Source organism: Eretmochelys imbricata, chromosome 1 (assembly GCF_965152235.1).
Source record: "Eretmochelys imbricata isolate rEreImb1 chromosome 1, rEreImb1.hap1, whole genome shotgun sequence".
Lineage (NCBI taxonomy): Eukaryota > Metazoa > Chordata > Testudines > Cheloniidae > Eretmochelys > Eretmochelys imbricata.
The window spans coordinates 242,855,044-242,881,654 of NC_135572.1; the positions used below are offsets into that span (position 1 = coordinate 242,855,044).

At 42.7% G+C, this 26,611-nt stretch overlaps 1 protein-coding gene across 1 annotated transcript in view; it reads right to left on the bottom strand.

Annotated features, from left to right (window-relative positions):
• The window catches only part of PDE3A (phosphodiesterase 3A), a 363,884-nt gene that overhangs the window by 8,241 nt on the left and 329,032 nt on the right, over positions 1–26,611 (bottom strand). The window contains exons 8-14 of the mRNA XM_077807482.1: positions 24,495–24,664; positions 23,048–23,185; positions 11,160–11,271; positions 8,827–8,940; positions 6,422–6,621; positions 5,772–5,975; positions 3,245–3,400 (exon numbers count right to left, since the gene is read on the bottom strand). Coding sequence (XP_077663608.1) covers positions 3,245–3,400; positions 5,772–5,975; positions 6,422–6,621; positions 8,827–8,940; positions 11,160–11,271; positions 23,048–23,185; positions 24,495–24,664 — 1,094 coding nt within the window. The remainder of the gene's footprint in view (positions 1–3,244; positions 3,401–5,771; positions 5,976–6,421; positions 6,622–8,826; positions 8,941–11,159; positions 11,272–23,047; positions 23,186–24,494; positions 24,665–26,611) is intronic.

Here is a 26,611-nt window from a genome sequence, read left to right on the forward strand (position 1 = left end):
ACATGGCAGAGGGGCATTGCTGGCACATGATGGCATATATCACATTGGTAGATGTGCAGGTGAATGAGCCTCTGATAGTGTGGCTGATGTGATTAGGCCCTATGAGGATGTCCCCTGAATAGATATGTGGACACAGTTGGCAACGGGCTTTGTTGCAAGGATAGGTTCCTGGGTTAGTGGTTCTGTTGTGTGGTTGCTAGTGAGTATTTGCTTCAGGTTGGGGGGCTGTCTGTAAGCAAGGACTGGCCTGTCTCCCAAGATCTGTGAGAGTGATTGGTCGTCCTTCAGGATAGGTTGTAGATCCTTCCTCAGCTCTCGTCCCCTAATGCCTCTACTCTACTTGCACTACACTGATAACATCTTCATCATCTGGACCCATGGAAAAGAAGCCCTTGAGGAATTCCACCATGATTTCAACAATTTCCATCCCACCATCAACCTCAGCCTGGACCAGTCCACACAAGAGATCCACTTCCTGGACACTACGGTGCTAATAAGCGATAGTCACATAAACACCACCCTATACTGGAAACCTACTGACCGCTATTCCTACCTACATGACTCCAGCTTTCATCCAGACAACACCATACGATCCATTGTATATAGCCAAGCTCTACGATACAACCACATTTGCTCCAACCCCTCAGACAGAGACAAACACCTACAAGATCTCATTCAAGCATTCTTACAACTACAATACCCACCAGCTGAAGTGAAGAAACAGACTGACAGAGCCAGAAGAGTACCCAGAAGTCATCTACTACAGGACAGGCCCAACAAAGAAAATAACAGAACACCACTAGCCATCACCTTCAGCCCTCAACTAAAACCCCTCCAACGCATCATCAAGGATCTACAACCTATCCTGAAGGACGACCCATCCCTCTCACAGATCTTGGGAGACAGACCAGTCCTTGCTCACAGACAGCCCCCCAACCTGAAGCAAATACTCACCAGCACCCACACACCAAACAACAGAACCACTAACCCAGGAACCTATCCTTGCAACAAAGCCCATTAACCACTGTGTCTACATATCTATTCAGGGGACACTGTCATAGGGCCTAATCACATCAGCCACACTATCAGAGGTTCGTTCATCTGCACATCTACCAATGTGATATATGCCATCATGTGCCAGCAATGCCCCTCTGCCATGTACATTGGCCAAACTGGACAGTCTCTACATAAAAGAATAAATGGACACAAATCCGACGTCAAGAATTATAACATTCAAAAACCAGTTGGAGAACACTTCAAACTCTTTGGTCTCTCGATTACAGACCTAAAGGTGGCAATTCTTCAACAAAAAAACTTCAAAAACAGACTCCAATGAGAGACTAATGAATTGTAATTAATTTGCAAACTGGATACAATTAACTTGGGATTGAATAGAGATTGGGAGTGGATGGTCATTACATAAAGTAAAACTATTTCCTCTTGTTTATTCTTTCCCCACCCCCACCGTTCCTCAGATGGTCTTGTCAACTGCTGGAAATGGCCCACTTTGATTATCAATACAAAAGGTTCCCCCCACCCCACTCTCCTGCTGGTAATAGCTCACATTAAGTGATCACTCTCGTTACAGTGTGTATGGTAACACCCATTGTTTCATGTTCTCTATGTATATAAATCTCCCCACTGTATTTTCCACTGAATGCATCTGATGAAGTGAGCTGTAGCTCACGAAAGCTTATGCGCAAATAAATTTGTTAGTCTCCAAGGTGCCAAAAGTCCTCCTTTTCTTTTTTCAAAAATGAGAAACTGGGTGTTTTCCACAAAACAGACAGTTGTTTCAGGGACTGGGGAGTGGGAAAGGTGATAGGGTGTTGGCTAGTAACAGACTATAAAAGAGCCACTGGGCCAGATCCTCAGCTAGAATAAATCAGCTGATACATATGAGCCCATTGTCTTTAATACCTGCAGCAGGTTCTCGAGGAAAATTGCTACTATACATCATGTTGGTATGGCAACTAATGTCATTCAAAGGACACAATGGAAAGCACATTGCATAAAGCACTCAGAAGCATCGATTTTTTCAGGCACAAAGTGCATTGATCAAAAATCTCTAACAATTTAATAGAATGTTTCTGGCTATCAGCCATGTTGGAAACCACTTTCAAGCCAAGAATCAAACGGTTCTATATAATGCCCATCCTAAAAGGAAGACTGAGGGCAAGGGCAACAAAGATAACACCTTAATCAGAGTATGCAGATGGAATGAATCTACTGTAAAACACACAACATCATCATGCTTTTGCTGATCTTGTTTCAGGGTTCGTTGTCAACCGCTTTTATGACATTGCTGCCGTTAGCGTACCAGAACACGCACTGTGCATGCCATCAGCTGTGATGGCACCAACGTGAGCCAAATTTTTATATTTGATTGGTGTGCAGTGGAGTTTAAATGACTGCATCTCTTTATGTGAGCTACAATGAGATGCAGCAAACAAATAATAAGAACACAGTCCTGGAGACAAATCTAGGAGATTATGGCAGAACTCCAGCAGTAGGATTTATTTTTAATAATTAGTCTTATATTTATGCAGTGGCAAGTTTCCCCTTGCATCCTCAGGTGCTTTAAATGAAGAGTCCAGATAAATGCTTGAATTTTTCTTCCCCTGACTCCCCCTACATATTCGACCAGGGAGCAGAGGGAAGCCAGCCCTTTCCCAATGCAGTCGCTAATACGCTAAAACTAGGGGCAGTCAGCACCCTGCAGTGCTTAGCATGAAACCTCTGGGTCACTGTCCAGGCCTTCCCAGAAGATTCTTGAGTTCTGGGGGGCAGTGGTTCAACTTGCTGGCCCATTCCTGATGACATAAGATATGTGGTGCCATTACCAGAGCCCAGAAAACTCAGGGTGGGCAGCTAGCCCTGGATGCAGTGGGGTAGGTGCCCTGAATACAGGCAGTGCTAAACAGGCAACATAGGTGTTCCCTAATTCTAACTGGAAAAGATTAAGATCAGGGCTCCCTCAGAACTCAAACTTCCAAGGGAATACTAGGGGGTTGCTTTGCAAACCAAGCTCCGGTGTTCTGTTCTTGAATGCCATCATGAACTTTGAACCCGGCATAGTTCATGCAAAAACAGAAAGCGTATTCCTCAAACTTTCTTTAAAAATAAAAAGTAATTTCACCCAACACTGAAATGCAATCAACTCCAGGCTCAAACACAACCACACTACAGAATAATTTAGGACAGAAAGTAAAGCTAGTTATTTCTGCTTTGGACACACATTTACCTGTTCATAAAATTCATTAACAATGCCCTCTGTCCACTGCAGATGCAAGTCTTTGCATTTGGCAGGCCCATTGACGTCAGCTAGTTTGATGCACATTTGGCAAACCAGCAAGCGGTCATTTTCATTAGTCCAGTCAATTGCAACATCATCGTTCACCTGGAAGATACAAAAGGGAATAAAACCATTACAAGAGCCCATGGTAAGAGGAAAATCTTGTCCTGTGATGTGCTAAAACATGCTCAGCTACTGAATGCAAACTACAAACCTAAGTAGATGGGTTTGCCCTGGTTTGTAATTTAGGAGTGTAGATCAAGCATGAAAAAGAAGAATAAGTGCCAATAATTAAGTTTTGCGATAGATAATTAGGAATCATATAATTATTTAGCAATTAATACTCTGGCTCTAAAGCATTACTAGCAGAAGACAGACCTACAAAATTTTCTAAGAAACGATGGCCTTATCTATACATAAGGTTGCACCAATTTAACCAGAGGTGTGTTCTAAAACCAATTTTAGTTAAACTGGTGCAAGCTTGTGTGTAGACAGACAAGGCCTACGTTTCTTTTCTATTTGGGCTAAACGTGTTTGAAAGAGTTACCCCACAAAAAACAACAACAGCAGCAGCAGCTGACACATATTATTCTGCCCCTTTTAAAACAAAAGGGTTCTCTTGTGATCTATAGACAGACAAGGCCTATGTTACTTTTCTATTTGGGCTAAATGTGTTTGCAAGAGTTCCCCCACAAAAAACAAAAACAGCAGCAGCAGCTGACACATATTATTCTGCCCCTTTTAAAACAAAAGGGTTCTCTTGTGATCTAAAGTGACCACAGCTATAATTTAAATAATGAAGCAGCTTTAGCCTCTCAATACAAGATCTAATAGGCAGCGGTAAGGCACAGGGAAATCAAGGGCTTCACATTTCTACCAGAGCGGTTTCTCTCTCCAGTATTTTAATGATGTGACTATGTATCCTACCTCCTCTCTGCCAATGATATCAGCCTTCATTGCCCATTAGTTCAATTTTCCCTAAAGCACCTTAACCCTTTCTCCTACACCACCCTTTACGCATCGGAGAAGCTCCCCATTAATATCTGTGTCATTGTCTTCATTCAAATCTCTCCTTAGAACTCACCTGTCTCAATGTCTACAAAACACATGACAATGGAAGCTGGTAATGCTAAGACCACTCCTTATGACATCATACATGATTTTCTCAGTGTTACCCGGTCTTCCCCCTACTTGTTTGTTATATCCACTTATTGTCCATTGCACATGTTACACTGCAAACTTTTTGGGGCAGGGACTGTTACATGTATTTATGCTGCCTGCAGCCCAGCATAAATAGGACCTGATCTCTGACTGGGGCCTGTAGGCACTTCTGCAATATAAATGAGTGATTAAATCACTAAGAATCATAGATAATTTCCTTTAAGGCAGAGACATATTTAGCAAAGAAAGCTTTATTTGGTTAATATTTTCAGCTAATTCCTCCCACTTGTTTTTATTGTGTAACCACTCATACTATCCAAGGACCCAACATAGGGGGACAGTTGCCAACTGACCTTACAAATCCATAGTCAGTCAACAGGACATGCCACATCAAGCCATGCATCTGATTTCCTCTTCTGAGAGAGAGCACATATCACTTTCACATGTGACATGTTTAATGTTGAGCACCTCCAAGTTATGTCTGGCAGTCATGTTTTGTTGCTGGATCTAGAGCTATAATACCTCTGGCTTTAACTCATCCATTTTCTCTGGCTATTTAACCTCACAAAAATGAAAATTTAGGACAAAGTTATTAAATCCAGGTGTCTAAATTCAGGCACCAAAATCAGTGATCTAGGCATCAAATTCAGTCACCACTGACATTAACGGGAGTCCTTCCATTGACTGCAGTGGGCTTTGGATTTGACCCTATCTGACCTGTTTTGCAGAGATGCTGAGAACCCACCGATCTGTCTGATTTTAGTGGGGTTGAGAGTTCTCAGCACCTCTGAAAAATCAGTTCACTTATGTAGGTACCTTACTATGGATTTAGCTGCCTAACTGAAATGTTTGGACTAAGTTGTTAACACAGTGCATAAGATGCTTATTTTCAGCCATTTAAAGCCTATAAAGAGAAAGAATGATTACGGAGAAATGGAAAACAAAACTGATCACACGTTCATAGGTTCCAAGCTTTCTGCATGTATGGTTCCTTCATCAGTGTATCCACAGAGAGAGAAGCAATGCCGTGTTGCTGAGTGATGCAGCTTAATATCCAGTTAAACTAATTAATTTCTGGTAATTTTCAATACCTTAGATAGCTAAATGAATATTATGAAAAATAGTTCAGAACATGTTTTTAGGAATACCTGTTACTGTTTCAGTATCACTATTCACTGAATGGAGATGTGTTTCGCTATCTGTGGGGCTGCCTTTTTAGTGATCTTTCCCAGCCGGTAACCCATATGATGTGCAGAAGGGCAAGAAGAATCCTCTTTCCCTTTAGAAAGCATTGCAAATTAGAATTTCTTATTACCTTGGCATTGAATCTGGCTACAAAATCGAAGTGTTTCTTCAGGTCAGTGGCCAAAATGGCCTCAATTACCAGGAAGCGGAAATGCTTGAATTCCACATGATCAAGGTTGACTAAGAAGTTATATTCTGGCCTGGACATGAAAAGATTCCATGCAGCAGCTGCGTGATGATTCTCCAAAACAGAGCGGTCGTTATACAGCACGGCCTGTGGAAACAATACACTGATTTAAGAATTAAGAATCCTCCTAATGTCTGAAACAGAAAAACAGGAAATAAGAATGACTATTGGAATAATGAAATGACTTCTGATGATGGGAGAAATGAGGGAAAGGATCAGGTCTTTAAAAAAATTTTTGCAGAGATTTTAAGGAGTGTTAATTTCTGACAGCAGTAACAGCAGCTGAATATCTGTTTCCTAGTGGTGATTAAGACTGATTTGGAAGATCCTGCTCTTACACTCCAGACAATCTCCCATTTCTAGTTAATCAGTGCTGTGATGAGTTAATCTGGTGTTTTATATTAGCCATTAATGCATTGGCAGAGAGCAGATAAATTCACCATATGGTAGTGAAAAGCAATGAAAAGCTGTGCTCAGAAGTCTTTGGAGGCTTAACAATTATGTAGACTTTAAAAATGTGGCCCAAGGCTTACCTGAGGAGCGCTGGTTGCAACCAAAAAGGCATTGGTCCTTCCTGGATGATCATAATCATGCATGGCTGCAGCGACGTAAAGTGCCATCAATTCTAGGGCAGGGATGCTGCCAGCGAGGCAACCGTAACTCTCATCTGCAGGTGTATATGTCTTCGAAAACACATATCCCATATGGCCATGAGTGATTCCACTATCAGAATCTGAGCAGAAATAGAGTCCCTTACTGAGTTTTAATTACTTATTGAAAATATAGACCATGAGCAAAATTGTGGGCCTGTGTGTTACAAAAAACCCCCCAAAACATCTGACCAAAACCAATCATCTCAGATAGGGTCTCATAACCTAATGCAGAAATACTGAACTTGATGATTTCTGATATTTTGTGTATGTTCCAGCAACTCAAAAATGACTGTTACCCTAACTAGAATTGGCACAATGGTATGTTTATTTTTTTATAATTCTGATGGATAATATCAATGTTTATTTTTAAGCTTTTTTTCCTATTTTTATTTAAATTTTCTCAGTTGTGCAAAATTCTGGGTTTTAGGCATTTTCCTCCTCTTTCTATGTATGTAAATTTTGCAGGACATAATGGGGGAGTCAGACAATAATTATTTAGTGACAGTAGATGTTTGGATTCAAAAAGTTAAAGCGGTATAAAACTGTTAAACACAAACTGTCATCATCATATGTCAAAATATACAAAGTACATATCCTTAAATCAAACTCTCAATTTCTCAAGCAGCATTTTTCTTACTTTGCCGAACTGTAATTTTGATTAATATCAATGAAAATATTTTTTCGTTAGTTTGCGTGTGTATGGTGAAATCAACGTTCACCAACATTTACCAGTAAAAATCAAACCTTCCAAGCCTAATTGTAACACTGTAAATTTATGTGCTATTTAATTAGTTAATTAATTAATTAATTGTGAGGCATTAATCAATGAACAGCCCAGCATTTCTTAGCTAACCCATGTTTACATTGCATGGCTCTCTGTTTCCCTCCAATGGCTGGACCACATAGAAGTTTAGAGTCATTTATAGTCTTTGAGCTAATAGATTTGGGTCTTTAAGCTCAAGCAGTGGAGGTGCATGCTTTGAGACTCAGAGGCTCTGGGTCCAAACTCTGCTGCTGCTAACCTACCCAGAAGTCATCTTCTGAGACTTCTGGAACAGATCACTTTCATAGGCAGATACTGGACTAGCCAGACACCTGGCCTATTCTGCTATGGTGATTCTTTTGAGTGAATGTCTTTCAAAAATGTTTTTTGTAAAACATCTTTCTACCCAAAAGATCCCAAGTGTTTATTAAACAATACACACTAGCTCCGCTAACTTGCAGACATCACTTAAGTGGCTTGTAGAAAGAAAGGGCTTAAAAAGAACATGAAAAAGTAAGATGGTTCTACAAAGCTTACAAAAGATTTGAATTCACATATTTTTAAGTGTAAAATACTGTGCTTCTATAGTATAGTTAGGACCCTACCAAATTCATGGTGGTTCATTTTGGTATATTTCACAGTCACAGGATTTTAAGCGTCTTAAATGTCATAGATTCAGATATTGAAATCTGAAATTTCACAGTGTTGTAACCATAGGTGTCCTGACCCAAAAAGGCGGTCATGGGGGGATTGCAAGGCTATTGTAGGGGAGTCGCAGTATTGCCACCCTTCTTTCTGCGCTGCTGGTGGCAGCGGCGCTGCCTTCAGACCTAGGTTTTCAGCCAGCAGCCATGGAGCTTTCTGCAGCTGGGGAGATTCCCGGAGGTGGGTCTGATTCCGTCCCGGGAACGGCCTTTGCAGGGGAAAAGAAAGTGCCGTCCCTCATCAGCCCAGCCTAGCAGCTGGAGCATCCCCAACCCCACCGCTGCTCGACCCTGACTCCAGGCCGAATGCTCAGAGATTAAAGGGGTCTTGGGGCAGAGAGAGAGAGTGTGAGTGTGTGTGTCAGAGACAGAGACGCCACGGTGCCTTTTCTGACCATCCTCACTTCTGTGCTGCTGCTGTTGGTGTCTCTGCCCTCAGTCAGAGTGGGGGGCCCAGTCAGCAGTTGCTGCTGCTCTCCATCTGCCCAGCTCTGAAGGTAGTGCAGAAGTAAGGGTGGCAATACCCTGAGACGCCTACAAAAGCCAGATTTCACAGTCTGTGAGGCGTTTCTCACAGCCATGAATTTGGTAGGGCCCTAAGTATAGTTGATGGAAATCTATTGGAAAGAATTGGTCGACCACAGTTGCAACACACAAATAAATATTCTAGGACACATTAAATATCTAATATATATTGCTGAAATTGTTTGAAAGTCCTTCCTATGCAGCCTCCTCATTTGGTGATTTTTCTCTAGCAAATGAAATGTATAGTATTCCGCAACCCATGTCTTAAAAGAACAGTATATTAAAAAGAATACCTGAATCACTTGCTGACCCATGGTCATTAATCACTGTTGGGAGTCCTGGGATAGGTTGAGTAGTAAGGTACCAAACAGCATGTAGAACATCAGTCGCATGAATTCTGTTGTGATCTATGATACAAATCAAGGCAACCGATGACACTATTATTAAACATGCAGACTCTTTCTATCAGAGGGCACACAGCACCATCTACTGGATACAATGGGGAACTTCTAGGGAGTTTTAGTTCAAGGAACAGCAAAAAAACAACAGCCATTACAAGATATGAGGACTCTGGCTTATTTTACAATTCTGTAAGTTTTCAGCTTTCCTTTTACTACTAGGTTGCTACTGGAGGGGGAGCTTTTATACACCAGACATGAAGAGGGGAAGCCATGGGGAAGCACTACTCCCCAGGGCTGGTGCAAGGAGGTTTCACGCCCTAGGCGAAACTTCCACCTTGCGCCGCCCCCACTCGCGGCAGCTCCCCGCCGCCACCGCCCCCTCCTTCCCTCCCTCCCTCCCCTCGGCTTGGGCAGCTCCCCCTGCAACAGCTTGCTCCCTCCCTCCTCTTGGCCCGGGGAGCCGCGTGCAGCTGTTTGGCGCGCAAGTCTGGGAGGGAGAGAAGCAGAGCGGGGTGGTGCTCAGGGGAGGAGGCGGAGCAGAGGTGAGCTCGGGCAGGGAGCAGTTCCCCTGTGCGCCGCCGCCCCCCCTCACCCCCCGTTACTTGCTGCAGGCGGCCCTCCCTGCGCCCCCCTGCCCGAGCTTACCTCTACTCCACCGCCGCCCCCCACCACTTGGCGCCCTAGGCGACCGCCTAGTTCGCCTAGTGGTTGCACCGGCCCTGCTACTCCCCCACACACGAGAGAAGAGAGGGAGCTTTTAGCATAGGAGTGAGAGCCGTGCTCCCTTCTACTTCCCTGGCCTTTTGTTATGCAAGTGTCATCTGGTCAATAAAAAGGGTAAAATACTGGCTCCTCTAAAATCAGTGGAAAGACTCCCATTCATGTCACTGTGGCCAGGATTTCTCCCAGTTTCTAACAAAAAGAGCTTGTCTTCACTGCAACGATTAGCTTGAGTTATTCCACTAGCCTATCTTGAGTGAGGGCAGCAACATCTGGAAATAACACTCAGGCTATATGGTGATTGGATTAGCATCTGACCAGCTGTGTTAACTCAAGTTGTTGCATGTAGCTCTATCCCCACTGCATCCCTAGTTTGAGCATCAGCAGCCCTTGAGCTTCAATACACACACACACGTGTGCACACACACACACACCCCGACAGGCCAGCTAGCTCAAGTTTAAAGTAAGGTACCATTTAAGTTGAGCTAGAGATGGGGTGGGGGGAGAGGGGGATGGGAGTCAGACTAAGGACAACACTAGAGTTACATCTTGAGCTAACACCACAACAAACACAAGTTCTTATATAGATTTTATTCAGCTCTGTTATCAATCTCCAACAATGCAGCACGTAGACAAAAGGCCCTTCAAATCTGGGGGAACTTAAATGTTATATTTCTTTGGCAAAGATAATATAATTCTGGGACAGAATCCTAGGAATCTGAAAAATATAGATTATATATTTCTATACAGATATACCCAGTAAATGTACCCCAATAACATCCAGCATTTTCTATATAATATGTATCTACTGTAAATCGTATATCTATATATGGGTGTATACTTGCTTCTGAAGCCATAGCTAGCTAGCATAGAATAGCGGGGATGTCTGCTAAAAGTTATGCCAGGACCACAGGTTTAAAATCACTGTTCTATAGCATCTCTGGTGTGGAAGCATATCACGGGGGGGTACGGGGGGTAGGGGGAGGTGTGTGTGTGTGCAACCATTCCAACAAAATCCAGATAAGACTGACAATACCACCAACCAATAAAAAACATGGCTAGATAGAACAGTCCCTGATACCTATAAACTCTCAAAATAGGAGCCATCTTACTACCCGAGATTTACACAGAGTTCTCTATGAAGTAAAATTTAAAAAACAAAAGAAAAAGAAAAAGCCCTAAATGTCAAACAGACAGAAATGTGAGGGCAGAGTTCAGGAAGAGCCTCTGCGTAGGAGGCAATTAGCTTAGCAGTGTTGCATATATTGACAAAACTGTGGAGTACTCTTTTCACACTGCACAAAGTTTTGTGTACATCACACCAAAAGAGGAATACTACTCTTACGCATTTAGTCAAGAGGTAGGTGACAAAATGCAGCCCTTGAAAGAAGAAATGGCTGTGGTGACCAGGGAGAGGAAAGAATGTATAAAAATATTTACTGAACATGTCAAAAGTCAATGAGATCTGAGCAAGAGACTCTTATTTGACCTGTAGCTTTACTTACAAGGTATCTCTCTGTATCCACACTCCAAGGCATGAAAGTAATTCATGAACTCCCTCTCTGGAATTTTAAAGGCTTCAAACAGCCCCATGTCTTCAAAAAGCCTGTATGATACCTGGAAAAGGAAAACAACCACGCTGCTAAGTAGACCAAAAAAGACATCATAAAAGCTGATCCTATAAAGTCACCTGGTATATCCCTATTCAATACAGGATTGTTCCCTATGGCATTTTCCCACGTGATCATCTGGTCTAGTTCAGGTGGGGTACTCAGTACTTCTGCTGAGACACAGTTACACAGTCAAACAAACAGGTTGTTCAGAAATTGTTCACCAAAATGTTCCTCTTCTTTGTTCTAAGCAACCTTTTTTCTTCTCTGATGGTTACCCTCTTCCAATACTTGTACCTAGTTATATTCCTATCGGGTGACATTTAGCAAGCCTAGATTTGATCATCAGATTTAAATGCCCCAAAATGGGCTAGTGCCTCACAAAAAAACATAACGAAACACAAAGAAGCGGAGATTTACAAAGTACTGATAGGAATTAGCATCTCTGCAAATCTCCCCCATATATCCTGTCCCAAAGAGTCTGCAATGACAATTGTTGTGCTCTTTGCCTAATCATTTAAACAGATGAAGGGAGGAGGAAAAGAAGCAGCCAAGGGTGTCAAATAAAAGGTCAGCCTAATAAATGTCACTTTTTTTTTTTTTTTTTACACCTTGTACGTGAAATGACAGAAGTGAGTTTTCAGGAGGGATATGACTGAAGGGAAGGAATTTTCAGCAGGGAAGACATCCAGAGAGCATTCAAGCATGGAAGAAGGTTACAGAGAATTTTGGAAGAGGAGTCAAGCAGGGTATTCAGGCTGGTAGCAGTGGTGGAGTGAAGAAGTTGATGGGGGAATATAATAGGAGACCAGGTCAGCAATGTAGACAGCAGCTATCACACGATGTAGGGGCTTGAAAGCAACAACAAAATTATACACAGTGCAATGGGACCTAATGAAATGACTATGTTAAGTTCTTCCAACTTTCCTTTTGAAATTAGCCTCTCCAGCACTTAATTAATTATTCTCATCATGAGGTGCCCAGAACCAAATACTGTATTCTTTGTGTGGTCTCACCAGAGCTGTATCAAGGGGAGACCACTGTCTCCCAGTTCCACCATATACTACACTCTGCATATACAGTCTTAAAATCATACTGGCCTTTCTTTCAACATAGCACAACTGAACCTAAATTAAGCTGCTATCAACTACTGCGTCTTTCAGCATATTGTGTGTATGAATTGGGATCCATAATCTGTGCTGATGGGTGTAGTGAATCCAAGTTTTAACAAACGGAAACTCTGAATATCTGGCCTTCATAGAGAATTACAATTATTTTAAAGTAACTGATATGAATTTATAATCTGAGCTATCTTCAAGTTTTTTTTTACTAGGGATTTCTTATCAAGCAGAATTTCTGTGTGAACTAATTATGAACGATTCCAGCAAAAATGAGAAAGGATGATGCAGTCGAAGGGTGCAGCTGAGAGTGCACAAATGTAGTTTCTGACTCCACATACAAGGGATCTGTCTGTTATCAAGTGTCTGCCACTTGTGCTTCTGGTGCTGGCACCTGTGCACTGACCAGCTGCTACTTGAATGGCACAGGGTGCCAACAGTACCATGTTCAATATTAGTACCCAGAAAGGTGGTGGTAATGCTGGTCAGTGTTGACATGGTGATGCCAATGAAAGCCAAAGCCACAGAAGCTGATAGCAGTACTGCTGTAAAGGACACACCAAAGCTGCTTGAAATAGAGCTATTCCAGTGCAGAGACCAGTACTTTTAAGTATTGGACTATCCCTCTTAGAACTCAGAGTCCAAACAAGACATAAATATATAGCAGAACCATCAAAAGAGGGAGAAAAGTCTTTCTTCAATGATAGGATATTTAAAAACCTGAGGGCACCAAATATGGAAAAGAGCGCTCCTAGAGAAACTCTTAGCCATTTCTGTAGCTCAAGCTTCAATGGCAACCGGAGATTGGTAATAGAAAATCCCTATGCATCTCAGTTCTGGAGGCTAACTGTAGGCAGTAGGAGTGTGGGTGACGTGAGGGCTCAGGGCAAGTGTTAGTGCAAGAGTTCCAGGTGTCTGTCAGGATTAGGCATGTCTGCTCTGAACAGAAAACATGCTTCTTAAAATCTCAGATTGCCACTGGGGACAGGAAGAGAAAGGCGACAAAAGAGATTACTCTTTTCTACATTGCGGAAGGAATGAACCCCTTATTCTCTAACCTGACAACGTAAGAAAGTCACACTAAGAAGCTAGTCTGGTGATAGGTCATTAATTATTCAACCCCCTCTTTATCGATATTGCTCTCTCTCACCTTTCTGTATGTTCTGTTGTTCTCTAGTTCTCTACCCTGTTGATCGCTCCTTAGTTTTCTTCTACCTACCCCAGAGCTAATGCCTCCTTACTTTTATTTCCCTCAACATCTGCCTCCTCTGTGGTGCAGCCATAAGAAAGAGAATGGAACTGGAAAGAGAGGATGACATTTTACATGTATTCTCTGAGTAAAAATTTCAACAGCACCTAAGTGATTTAGGAACCTGAGCCTATTTTCAAAAGTGACTTATGCACTGAAGGGCCTTAGGCCCATTCACTTTCACTTTAGAAAATTTTACCCTGTGCATTTAATCCTTAAGGAAACCCAAGTGCTTTACAAAAAAATTGCCAAAATCCCATGAGGCTTATGTACGCAGAAAAGGCCCCAGAGCATCTTAAATATAGAAAGCTGCCCTGGGGTCAGCAGCAACGAAAACTGACACAGGAAGTTTCTCCAGCTCTGTGCGCTCTCCAAAGAAATTACTCAGGACCTGTGTTTGCGCTAAGCTGCGCGGTTGCCCAGGAATGATTCAAGTGCCGTGTACCTGACTAGCAGAGCTGCGCACATCCGACAGCATCTGTTCAGGTGCCCCTCCCCCCACTGCTTTGCAGCTACGTTGCTCCAGCAGCTGCTCCCAGGACCCTCCTGCTGGCTGTGCAGAATGGGGTGTGTGTGAGGGGAGTGCTGATGTCTGGGTGTCCCCCCCATACCCCAACTCCACTGAGCAGGGGAGAGGGGACAGGGCTCAGGACTCGGAGCAGGAGAGAGCTGCTGTGGTCTGAGGTCTGACCGAGCAGTGAGTGAGTGCCTTAAACAGACAGCGCATGGTCTCTCGGAGACTTCCCCAGCAGCCAGCTCACACAATCTCTCTCTCTCTCTCTCTCTCTGTCTCTCCCCTTCCCCAGTGCCCACATATCCAATCTCTGCAGAAATGGGATACAGGGGAACAAAAGCAAATATCATTCTGGGATGAATTAACAGGAATGTTGTAAGCAAGACATGAGAAGTAATTCTTCCGCTCTACTCTGCTCTGATTAGGCCTCAACTGGAGTATTGTGTCCAGTTCTGGGCACCACTTTTCTGGAAGAATGTGGACAAACTAGAGAGAGTTCAGAGAAGAGCAACAAAGATGATGAAAACATGATTTCTTATGTGGGAAGACTGAAAAAATTGGCTTTGTTTAGTCTGGAAAAGAGAAGATGGAGGGGGGACATGATAACAGTTTTCAAGTATGTAAACGGTTGTTACGAGGAAGAGGAAGAAAATTTGTTTTTCTTAACCTCTGAGGATAGGACAAGAAGCAATGGGCTTAAATTGCAGCAAGGGAGGTTTAGGTTGGACATTAGGAAAAACTTCCTAACTGTCAGGGTGGTTAAACACTGGAATAAATTGCCTCGGGAGGTTGTGGAATCTCCAATATTGGAGATTTTTTAAGAGCAGGTTAGACAAACACCTGTCAGGGATGGTCTAGAAAATTAGTCATGCCACAAGTGCAGGGGACTGGACTAGATGACCTCTCGAGGTCCCTTCCAGTTCTATATCTAGGATTTTTGTTTCTACTGGAGGCGCACATCTGCACATTACCTCGGTGCACATAATTTATTCCACACATGGATGGAAAAAATTAGTGGGAACATTGCTCAGGACAGGCATCTGCAGCTCTCTAAAGAGAGGAGGATTCTGGTTAGGCCAGATGCATAGCCAGTGGGTCTATGCATTGCATAAATTAGCTGGCAAAACCTTACAAGGGGGAGCAACAGGCTATATTCACTATCTCTACCTATGCCCCATGGTAGGCAGTGTTGTTCTAGCTCTGTTGGTCCCAAGATATTAGAGGGACAATGTGGGTGAGGTAATAGCTTTTACTGGATCAACTGTTGGTGAGAGGCAAGCTTTCAAACTACACAGAGCTCTTCTTCAGGTCTGGGAATTGTGCTAACTACTTATGCTAAACTATCTGTTCATCCTTGAATTTAACTGTGACACTCATAGTAACTTTCCCAGACCTGAAGAAGAGCTCTATGTAGCTCAGAAGTTTGTCTCTCTCACCAATAGAAGTTGGTCCAATAAAAGATATTACCTCATCCACATGGTCTCTCTATGCTCTATGGTAGCAGCCAGACCTGAGCTGTGCAGGCAGCCTGACCAGCAGGGCCCAGGATTTCCAAACACAGCATGGAACTCAATTTGCCTCTCTTGGATCATGGCTGAGTTGACCCAGCCAGGATTCAAACTTGCAGCTACAAGGAAAGGAGGTATTTCAAACCTTAGTCTTAGATCAGTGCACCATGGAAGGTGAGAGGAACAAAAAACAGGAAAGAAAAGACACTAGTTGTGACTGTCTATCTAGTTCATTGTATCTTATTTCCCTGGAATATACCCCTGTGAGAAAAGAGGAATGGTAGAATATTATTCTGCAGATTTTAATCTTATTAATTCATACAACTGTTAGGCAGGTATTTTTAAAAACTGCATGCCATATAAGAAGGTTATTTTTCCCCCTCTGAATTTCCAGCATTGATTTAGGTCAGAGGGGAAGGTTTCAAAATAATTCTGAAGAAGTTGACTGGACTGGCAAGGGGTGGAAGTGAATGGTATCCAGTTCCCAGCAGCTTATTTGGAGAGAAATGGTCTGCTCTTCCAGTCACCAAGAAGGATAAGCAGCCAAGCAAGGCATTCAGACACAAGAAAGAATGAAAGAATGAGGAAAAGGGATATTTATTTTCTGGTACTTATAGCTTCTTGTCAGAAAATCTGGACACTTTGGCAAAATAAGTATTGCTGTTTTAGTTGTTATGTACTCTTTATTAACAACTTATTTTTGATTTTTTTCCTCCCATGGCAAATGTTGCCATATCTCAGGAGTATACATCACCTGATGGACAATCACACCCTGGCTTACTAAGCAACACCTTCTCCTTTCTTCCTCTCTTCTGCTTGTGTTTGGGGTAGGTAGCTGAAGGTCAGGTCAGAGTCTTGTGGTTTGGCTTAGCGCTATGGATCACACATTATCATAACCATTGGTCCCTACTGCATATGGCTTCCTAGTTAGAAAACAGCTGTATGTGCCATACTACCAATGTGCTCAGTACACTTTTTATTCTTAGGAATACATAAATTTCAACACATACCCTTTGTTTGGTAAGTAGTGTTACTTCCCTCTCCCCTCCCTTCTGCCCTTTTTCCCCCCGTCTATGAAAAACGTAGTGCTTACATGCATAATTTATAAATCTAATGCTTCTGGCATCTGTTAAATCTAACACAAATGCTTGCAGTGAAATGATTTTTAATGGACGTTTCTTTCAAAGAGGGAACTCATTATTCACATGGTGCTTAGTATAACCATCTTCTATGTATTACTTATTACAAGCACATGGATAGTGCCCACCACAACAGTAGCTGTGCATGCTGTGTACAGCTAAATAAATAAGTAAATACATTCCCCTGTATAGGAACCTAGAAGCCTGGGTTCCCATCGACATCAAGACAAAATAAATCAGAGACAAGAAGATATGGGAAACTGAATAAGTACTTATGCAAACATCTGGCCAACCAGGCAGGTGCTACAATGCTTTCTGAAGATAGTTATGTTCAGGGTTTCTGGCAGTAATGAATTCCACAGATTAGAGTCTGCCACTAATAATGCCCTGACCCAAACCCCCCAATGTTTCCATTCATGGGTGATTTTTAATTTTCATTCAAAAGCCATCTTATGACGAACAACATTCCCCATGAAGAGACTTCCCATGCCATTCTTTTTATAGGACTGTTTAATATCTTTGTGCAGAAATATACAGATGATGATAATGTGACCAATAGCCCCCAGCCCCAGCTAGCTGTGAAACACTTCCAATGGGCCTTATTTACAGGTACAGAATCAGAATCAGAACCTTGACACTGTATAGATTTTCCTAGAATCTGAGCCCTGGCCTATCATTTTAATCAACTTGCAGTTTGGTAATGGTCAGAGGAGAGATGCTTCCATTTCAAGCTGTACATTTTTTTCCAAGCTCACCTTTCTTTCTAAAGCAAACTGGTTTCTTACGTTCAGGAATTACGATGAGAAGAGCAATAAGCATAAATTAAGGCATTATGTATCTCTGTGGCTTGTTGTGAAGTTGCTATTTCAATTGGAGAGTTTTGCTGTTCCATTCTGAAGTGAGATTTTTTTCTGTGAAGGTCGGTCTATCCCTTTGTTTACAGGTTTGCCTGTGCTGCATTTAAGTGCTTTCCATTGTACATAGTAAGAATGCTTTTATCGTCAGAGTTGCGTGGGGTCTTTTTTAATAAAGTGGCTAAATCAATTTAACATTCCACAAATAAGAAAGAGACATCTCAAGTAGCCTTAAAAATGCTAGGCCAGCATTTGCTTTCTAAATGGAACACCCGCCTGGGGGAACATGTCAACTCCTCTTTGTTCCACCTCATAAATTTTGGATTGTGGGGCATGCATAGTTAATTCCTCTTGTTAATTTTCTTTCTTTCTATTTTTTTTTTTAAAGATGAGACTATTTAATTGCGGAAAGCAGAGAATAAATCACTGATGTGTTTGTTTGCCTTTGTCCATTCCACTTTAAAGACATACTGTGATATAAATTACACATCAGAAAGTCAACCTGTTCCCTGGTTTAAAAAAAAAGCTCATTTCATTCAGCCACCTTGCTTCCTTATTAGTGGGGGACATCTTCATTTTTAAACCCAAATTTAATCTTGTGCCACTCTGATCTTGGGTCATCCCATTTACATTAATGTCAATGTAAATTATTGATATCCGAAATGTTGAAGCCTGAAGTTGAGAATACAATTGTTGTTTATGTTAAATAAATGAATCCCAATTTTTTGAAGCACCTCAGATTGATTTTTTCGCATCTCTCATTTTCCATCTCTGCCCCTCATCATGCCCCATTATTTGGGCTTTGGCAGGCGACAATTCACTCAGGGTGTGGACAGTGATTACATCTTTAAGCAGGTTTTCTGAACACACAAGGTCTGCAGATAGAAGCAGAAGGGGGAAAAACAAAAATGGCAGTGGTGGAGGGTAGAGGTTGCTGGGAAGTGGGGACAACAGAGGAAAACAGCTGGGGGAAGTGTGTCATTTCACACTCTCTCTGATAAGAAGTGCTATACACAGCCTAGGCTTTCCTCTTACCCTAGAAGGAACCTGGAATATTGGCAAGCTAGTTTTGCACAGCTGTTACATGCTGAAGTACAGACTGGGGTTGCTGACAAGGAAACAGCTCACAGAGTAAATCCTCATGTCACTCTGAATTTAATCAATCATCTTTCCTCGTTGGCTTTTGAATTAGCTGTATGCAGCTGAATAATCATCAACAGCCAAGGGACCAGGACTTGATTTAGCATTAATTGGAGTTTATTGCACTGAGGGCTGGTTAGCACCTTAACCTCTGCATGTATAATGTGAGACAGTTAAACTTGATTAACACGTTCACTGCTTTCCACTAGCCTCCTGCACATACTGCTTTGTAAAGAGATACTCTAAAACCCAATTTGGTTTTGGGTTTGTGTCCTGAATATACATTATACACTTTCCCTGTTGACAAAACCATTATCCAGCTACAAGAAAAAATGGCCAGTTTGTCTCTGTGCCATCAAGAGGTGAATGACAGAGAAGAAAGCCTGGCCAAGAAAGTGGTGATGATTATAGGGGTGTCGATCATACTGTGTAAATAAAGGTTGTATCAGCACCTTCATTCTACTTGGAAGAACAAATGAAAAGTTGGCAGTTAAAATGGAACCTTAGCAGGTTATCACCACCTGATTAAGATCTTTATTAGGTGGAGCAGAAGTATTAACTGCTAACGTGTTGACTCTTAAAAAGTGAGGTACAGGGGCAAGACAGTAGGATCAGATTTTTTCCATGAATCTTGGTCTCATGTATGGCTTGACTAGGATTTGCAATGTAAGAGAAGACCATTCCTATTCTTTTGGGTCAGCTGTTTCTTTGTGGCCCTTTATATCTCAATGCAAATGCAATGATAGACTCAATGCAAAATCCCACAAGACAGTGAACCGAAGACAGTGGAAGCATCATCAGCAGCTTTTTGAGTCATAGCTGAAGGTACAGTGGGCCAATATGCATTTACAATTCTTTTAAGATAGACGACTGGGGGAGAAGGAAGGCATGAGATGCACTGTCCAAGAGATGGGGGATTCCACGACCACTGTTCCCAAGAGAAGGAAGCGGGTGGTGGTGGTCGGGGACTCTCTCCTCAGGGGGACTGAGTCATCTATCTGCTGCCCCGACTGGGAAAAACGAGAAGTGTGCTGCTTGCCAGGAGCTAGGATTCACGATGTGACGGAGAGACTGCCGAGACTCATCAAGTCCTCGGATTGCTATCCCTTCCTGCTTCTCCACATGGGCACCACTGATACTGCCAAGAATGACCTTGAGCGGATCACTGCAGACTACGTGGCTCTGGGAAGAAAGATAAAGGAGTTTGAGGTGCAAGTGGTCTTTTTGTCTATCCTCCCCGTGAAAGGAAAAGGCCTGGGTAGAGACCGTCGAATCCTGGAAGTGAACGAAGTCTAGGTGGTGTCGGAGAGAAGGCTTTGGATTCTTTGACTATGGGATGGTGTTCCAAGAAGGAGGAGTGCTAGGCAGAGACGGGCTCCACGTAACGAAGAGAGGGAAGAGCATCTTCGCAAGCAGGCTGGCTAACCTAGTGAGGAGGGCTTTAAACTAGGTTCACCGGGGGAAGGAGACCAAAGCCCTGAGGTAAGTGGAGACGTGGGATACCGGGAGGAAGCATGAGCAGGAGCGTGTGAGAGGGGAGGGCTCCTGCCTCATACTAAGAAAGCAGGACAAACAGCAAGCTATCTCAAGTGCCTATACACAAATGCAAGAAGCCTTGGAAACAAGCAGGGAGAACTGGAAGTCCTGGCACAGTCAAGGAATTATGATGTGATTGGAATAACAGAGACTTGGTGGGATAACTCACATGACTGGAGTACTGTCTTGGATGGATATAAACTGTTCAGGAAGGACAGGCAAGGCAGAAAAGGTGGGGGAGTTGCATTGTAGGTAAGGGAGCAGTATGACTGTTCAGAGCTCTGGTATGAAACTGCAGAAAAACCTGAGAATCTCTGGATTAAGTTTAGAAGTGTGAGCAACAAGGGTGATGTCGTGGTGGAAGTCTGCTGTAGACCACCGGACCAGGGGGATGAGGTGGATGAGGCTTTCTTCTGGCAACTAATGGAAGTTACTAGATCGCAGGCCCTGGTTCTCATGGGAGACTTCAATCACCCTGATATTTGCTGGGAGAGCAATACAGCAGTGCACAGACAATCCAGGAAGTTTTTGGAAAGTGTAGGGGACAATTTCCTGGTGCAAGTGCTGAAGGAACCAACTAGGGGCAGAGCTCTTCTTGACCTGCTGCTCACAAACCGGGAAGAATTAGTAGGGGAAGCAAAAGTGGATGGGAACCTGGGAGGCAGTGACCATGAGATGGTCGAGTTCAGGATCCTGACACAAGGAAAAAAGGAGAGCAGCAGAATACGGACCCTGGATTTCAGAAAAGCAGACTTTGACTCCCTCATGGAACTGATGGGCAGGATCCCCTGGGAGAATAACATGAGGGGGAAAGGAGCCCAGGAGAGCTGGCTGTATTTTAAAGAATCCTTATTGAGGTTACAGGGACAAACCTGTAGATGTGTAGAAAGAATAGTAAATATGGCAGTGGCTTAACAGTGAAATCCTTGCTGATCTTAAACACAAAAAAAGAAGCTTACTAGAAGTGGAAGATTGAACAAATGACCAGGGAAGATGCATAAAAATATTGCTCGGGCATGCAGGAGTGAAATCAAGAAGGCCAAATCACACCTGGAGTTGCAGCTAGCAAGAGATGTTAAGAGCAGCAAGAAGTGTTTCTTTCGGTATGTTAGCAACAAGAAGAAAGTCAAGGAAAGTGTGGGCCCCTTACTGAATGAGGGAGGCAATCTAGTGATAGAGGATGTGGAAAAAGCTAATGTACTCAATGCTTTTTTTGCCTCTGTCTTCACGAACAAGGTCAGCTCCCAGACTACTGCACTGGGCAGCACAGCATGGGGAGGAGGTGACCAGCACTCTGTGGAGAAAGAAGCAGTTTGGGACTATTTAGAAAAGCTGGATGAGCACAAGTCCATGAGCCCGGATGCGCTGCATCCGAGAGTGCTAAAGGAGTTGGCGGATGTGATTGCAGAGCCATTGGCCATTATCTTTGAAAACTCATGGCGATCGGGGGAGGTCCCAGACGACTGGAAAAAGGCTAATGTAGTGCCCATCTTTAAAAAAGGGAAGAAGGAGGATCCTGGGAACTACAGGCCAGTCAGCCTCACCTCAGTCCCCAGAAAAATCATGGAGCAGATCCTCAAGGAATCAATTCTGAAGCACTTAGATGAGAGGAGAGTGATCAGGAGCAGTCAGCATGGATTCACCGAGGGCAAGTCATGCCTGACTAATCTAATTGCCTTCTATCACGAGATAACTGGATCTGTGGATGAGAGGAAAGTTGTTCCTTGACTTTAGCAAAGCTTTTGACAGGGTCTCCCACAGTATTCTTGCCAGCAAGTTAAAGAAGCATGGGCTGGATGAATGGACTATAAGGTGGACAGAAAGCTGGCTAGATTGTCGGGCTCAATGGGTAGTGATCAATGGCTCCATGTCTAGTTGGCAGCCGGTGTCAAGTGGAGTGCCCCAAGGGTCGGTTTTGTTCAATATCTTCATAAATGATCTGGAGGATGGTGTGGATTGCACCCTCAGCAAGTTTGCAGATGACACTAAAGTGGGAGGAGAGGTAGATACGCTGGAGGGTAGAGATAGGATACAGAGGGCCCTAGACAAATTAGAGCATTAGAGCACAGCGGAGGGCAACAAAAATGATTAGGGGACTGGAACACTTGACTTATGAGGAGAGGCTGAGGGAACTGGGGTTGTTTAGTCTGCAGAAGAGAAGAATGAGGGGGGATTTGATAGCTGCTTTCAACTACCTGAAAGGGGGTTCCAAAGAGGATGGATCTAGACTGTTCTCAGTGGTAGCAGATGATAGAACGAGGAGTAATGGTCTCAAGTTGCAGTGGGGGAAGTTTAGGTTGGATATTAGGAAAAACTTTTTCACTAGGAGGGTGGTGAAACACTGGAATGCGTTACCTAGGGAGGTGGTGGAATCTCCTTCCTTAGAAGTTTTAAGGTCAGGCTTGACAAAGCCCTGGCTGGGATGATTTAGTTGGGGACTGGTCCTGCTTTGAGCAGGGGGTTGGACTAGATGACCCCCTGAGGTCCCTTCCAACCCTGATATTCTATGAAGTAGAACGAGACTTTTTAATGGTAATGGATTTGTGGAATTAGCTCAGCTGCTGCTATCATGGAACTGTATGGCAGGATTTACTGGTTCCTATGCAGCTATAACTTACAGGACCCATCACATTTTGAAAGCTCTATTTTAGTCTGTATCTGTCTACGTACACACAGTATACCGGGACTGCACATCCAACCTGCCTGTACAAAACATGCTTCTTACCTGGCTGAGGATCCGACCACATTTCTTTCCTATTTTTTCCACCAAATCAAAGACTGGGAAGTTCCAATTGTTTAGCTGATCCATAAGGGAGTCCAAGTTGTCCATGACAAGAGGCTCTGGGGCAAGGATAGGTTTGTTCTGCACCAAGAATCAAAAGAGAGGAATCTGATAGATCACAGACTTATGAAAAGTCAAACTAAAGTGCTATAAACCTTGGGCCAAAATTAACCACTGGTATAAGCAGGTGCTATCTCATTGAATACAGTGGAGGTATGCTTGTTTCCACCATTCCTTAATTTAGCCCTTCTACTTCATAATTTTTATTAAGCTGGAATTGATAGGTAATCCTGGAAATGAAAGATCAGTGTCTGATTATTACAGCTGTAGAGAGGTCATTCACTTTTATTGTAAAACTTGTCTTGAGCAGAAGAAAACATATTCATTTGTTACTTCCATATAGTGGACTGCGAGAGACTAACAACTGGATTCAGGCAACAAATTCCAAGCTAGTCTTACAGTGAATAGGAATGTGTAAGTAACATATTCAGATAAAATAAAATAAGAATGCCTCTCTTCTTCCACTCTGAGACACTGAAAAGAAACCTTTTTTGAAATCTGAAAGAAGTCTCACCCTTTCCCTGCCTCCTATTCTTTATTCTCTCACAGCTCTTCATTTTCAAGTAATGACCAGAAGTGGAAACAAAAGGGTCAAAATACCTCTAGAAAAATCTTTTCTCCTGGCATATCCAGCTCTGACCAGAAGCAGAGATTGCTAGAAATGTTGTTCTCGTGAGAGTTCTTTAGTCTAATTGCACAGATTTAAGGGGCTTTAAAATTTTGACTAAACCTTTTCTTGCTTGTTTGAACAAAACTTACAACTCACTACAGTGGTCATATGAAAACATCAGCATATATCAGCATTAGTCTCAGAGTATATGGTATATGTGGTACAAATGTCTTTCCTATATTTAGTACAGGAAATAACCATAATTGTGTAGTACCCTTTGGCAAATGTTAATTTCTTTAATGGTGACCACTGCATATCCTAAACAACATTACAAGGTTTACTAGGCCATTAAAGCGTTTACATGGCTAATCAGAAAGACTGTACACATTGTACTGGTAATATACACAATATTATTTCCATACCTTAGAAGCAAAGTTTTCAAAAATGTGTGCTTAAAGTTAGAATCCTAATCAAAATAGGTGGCTTAATTTTCAAAAATGCTAAGCACTCAACAGCTCCCACTGATTTGAATGGGTGCTTAGTGCTTTAGAAAATCAGATCTCCTATTAAAAGATACATAAATGTGGACATGACCCTAATTTATGCAATTATTTTTGAAAATCTTGTCCAGGGTCTTTAGACTGCATCATTCTTTCCCCAGTATCTCGAGGTGTATTCGAATACAGTGTGAAAGCATTATTTAAAGCAATTGTGAACTACCTCGGGTGGTATTAAAGGGTGCAACATGATAGTCTCAGGCGTGTACATTCTGCAGACAGATCCCTTCTGCATCTGTTCTTTAGAGCAATCTGTCTCGTCGTCATTTTGTACAATATCACTGCTGTCACTGTTGTTGGTTTCATAGTCAGAGGTGGCTTGAGCCGGATCATCTACAATGCAAAGAGGACTGTTTTAAGAGCTGTAAGACCCTACTAAAAGGCATTCTCTCTGACCATTTGAGTAATAACAACATGATCTCTGACCCGCACACATACTTGCTGCTTGGCTAGGGCTGAAATCTGACAGTCTATTCAACTGCACTGAAATAGGTACCCCTGCAGGGCCTGAAAACTGGGACCACAGAATGAGGAAACTCTGAGGACTATTTTTGGGGTGGGCCAAATTAGGTGACAGAGTGAGATCACATTTATTGCACATTTTTAACCCTCTAAAACTGAGTTAATGTAGAGCTTATTCAGATTCCTCTTTATAAATACTTTGTGCCACACATGGTATATTTTTAACATACACAATTATTTTTACAGTATATGGACTAAGTGCTGCCCTGGGATGAATATGACTTTCCCTGAAGTTACTGAAAACCCCAAGCACCTACATCTGAAGGCTGAATTTAGCTTCATGCCTAGATATAAATATACAGATATTCTACTTCCTAGTTCCTGAGCAAGAGTTACAGTTCCATGTGTAAATTACATGGAGAAAAGAAGCTGTCAGAAAGAATAGCTGCTGACAGAAAAGTCTGCAATGGAAGAAAGTATTAAAATTTTACAAAGAAAATTTTTCTGGATAGAAAAAAGTTATAGGATTTCCAAAAGCCTATTTTATTCCAACTCTTGTAAAATTAAAAGTGATAGAATAAAATACTGATGTGCTGTCTGTATCCTTCAAAACAACATTACCACATACGATGATGTGATAACCTGAAAAGCAACTTCCAGGGTCTATATATTACTGAATAATTTACACTTAAAATTAGTGAGTAAACACTCACACACTAAATGCTACATAATGTGCAGCTTCTGGATATCTAATATGGAGAGGAAATCAACATACGATTACCTTACTGAGGCATTAACTTTTGCTATATTCATAGATTTCAAGGCTAGAAGGGACCGTTGTGATCATCTAGTCTGACCTCCTGTATAACACAGGCCACAGAACTTCCCCAAAGTAATTCCTAGAATAGATCTTGTAGAAAAATACCCACTCTTGATTTAAAAATGGTCAGTGATGGAGAATCCACCACAACCCTAGATAAATGGTTCCAATGGTTAATTACTCTCACTGTTACAAAATTGTGGAGGCCGCATGTCTAGCTCCCAGGCCAGAAACATGCCTGTCCCCATCCCTAGCTCACTTCTAGGGTATGTCCACACTGCACACTCCTTTCAGCAGCATGTACAGTACATAGACTATATGCCCCCCTAGATGGGCATAAATAGCAGTGTAGACAGTAAGGCACTGCTTAGGTGAGTAGAATAAAGACACGGCTTAACCCTGTGGATATGAACCTGGTATGTACCCAACACGACCTCTACACACCCAAGCAGTGCCTCTCACATCTACACTGCGACTTCAGAAGTGAAATGCTCCTGCAGTGGGGAAAGACTCTGGCAGCTCCCTGTTTCTGGAGAATTTCCCCATTGCAGGAGCCTTTCCCTACTGCAAGGAAATACTCCAGCAGCAGAAAAAGGCTCTGGCAACTCCCTGCTGCTGAGCCTTTCCACGCTGCTTCCTCTCTGCCAGAGCCTTTCCTTGCCACAGTTAAAGGCTGTGGCAGTGTGGAGCTCCCAGAGCTTTCCCCACTGCCTCCCTCCTGCCAGAGCCTTTCACTGATGCATGTAGCTACATAATGCAGTGTGAGTAAAAGCCTGCTTTTCACTGAGGCTTGTAGCTACACATATCCTACACACCGCTGCCAGTGGTGTGCAGTGTAGACATAGCTGTAACATAGCTTCAATGGAGGCTGCCAGAGTCACCATGCCTTGAAAGGGATTTCCTAGCACAGAAGGGTCTCCGTGGTAACATGAATATGGCCTATGCTGCATTAACCCTTCTGCAGGTTGCCCACAGAATTGGCAGGGCCAGGGATATAT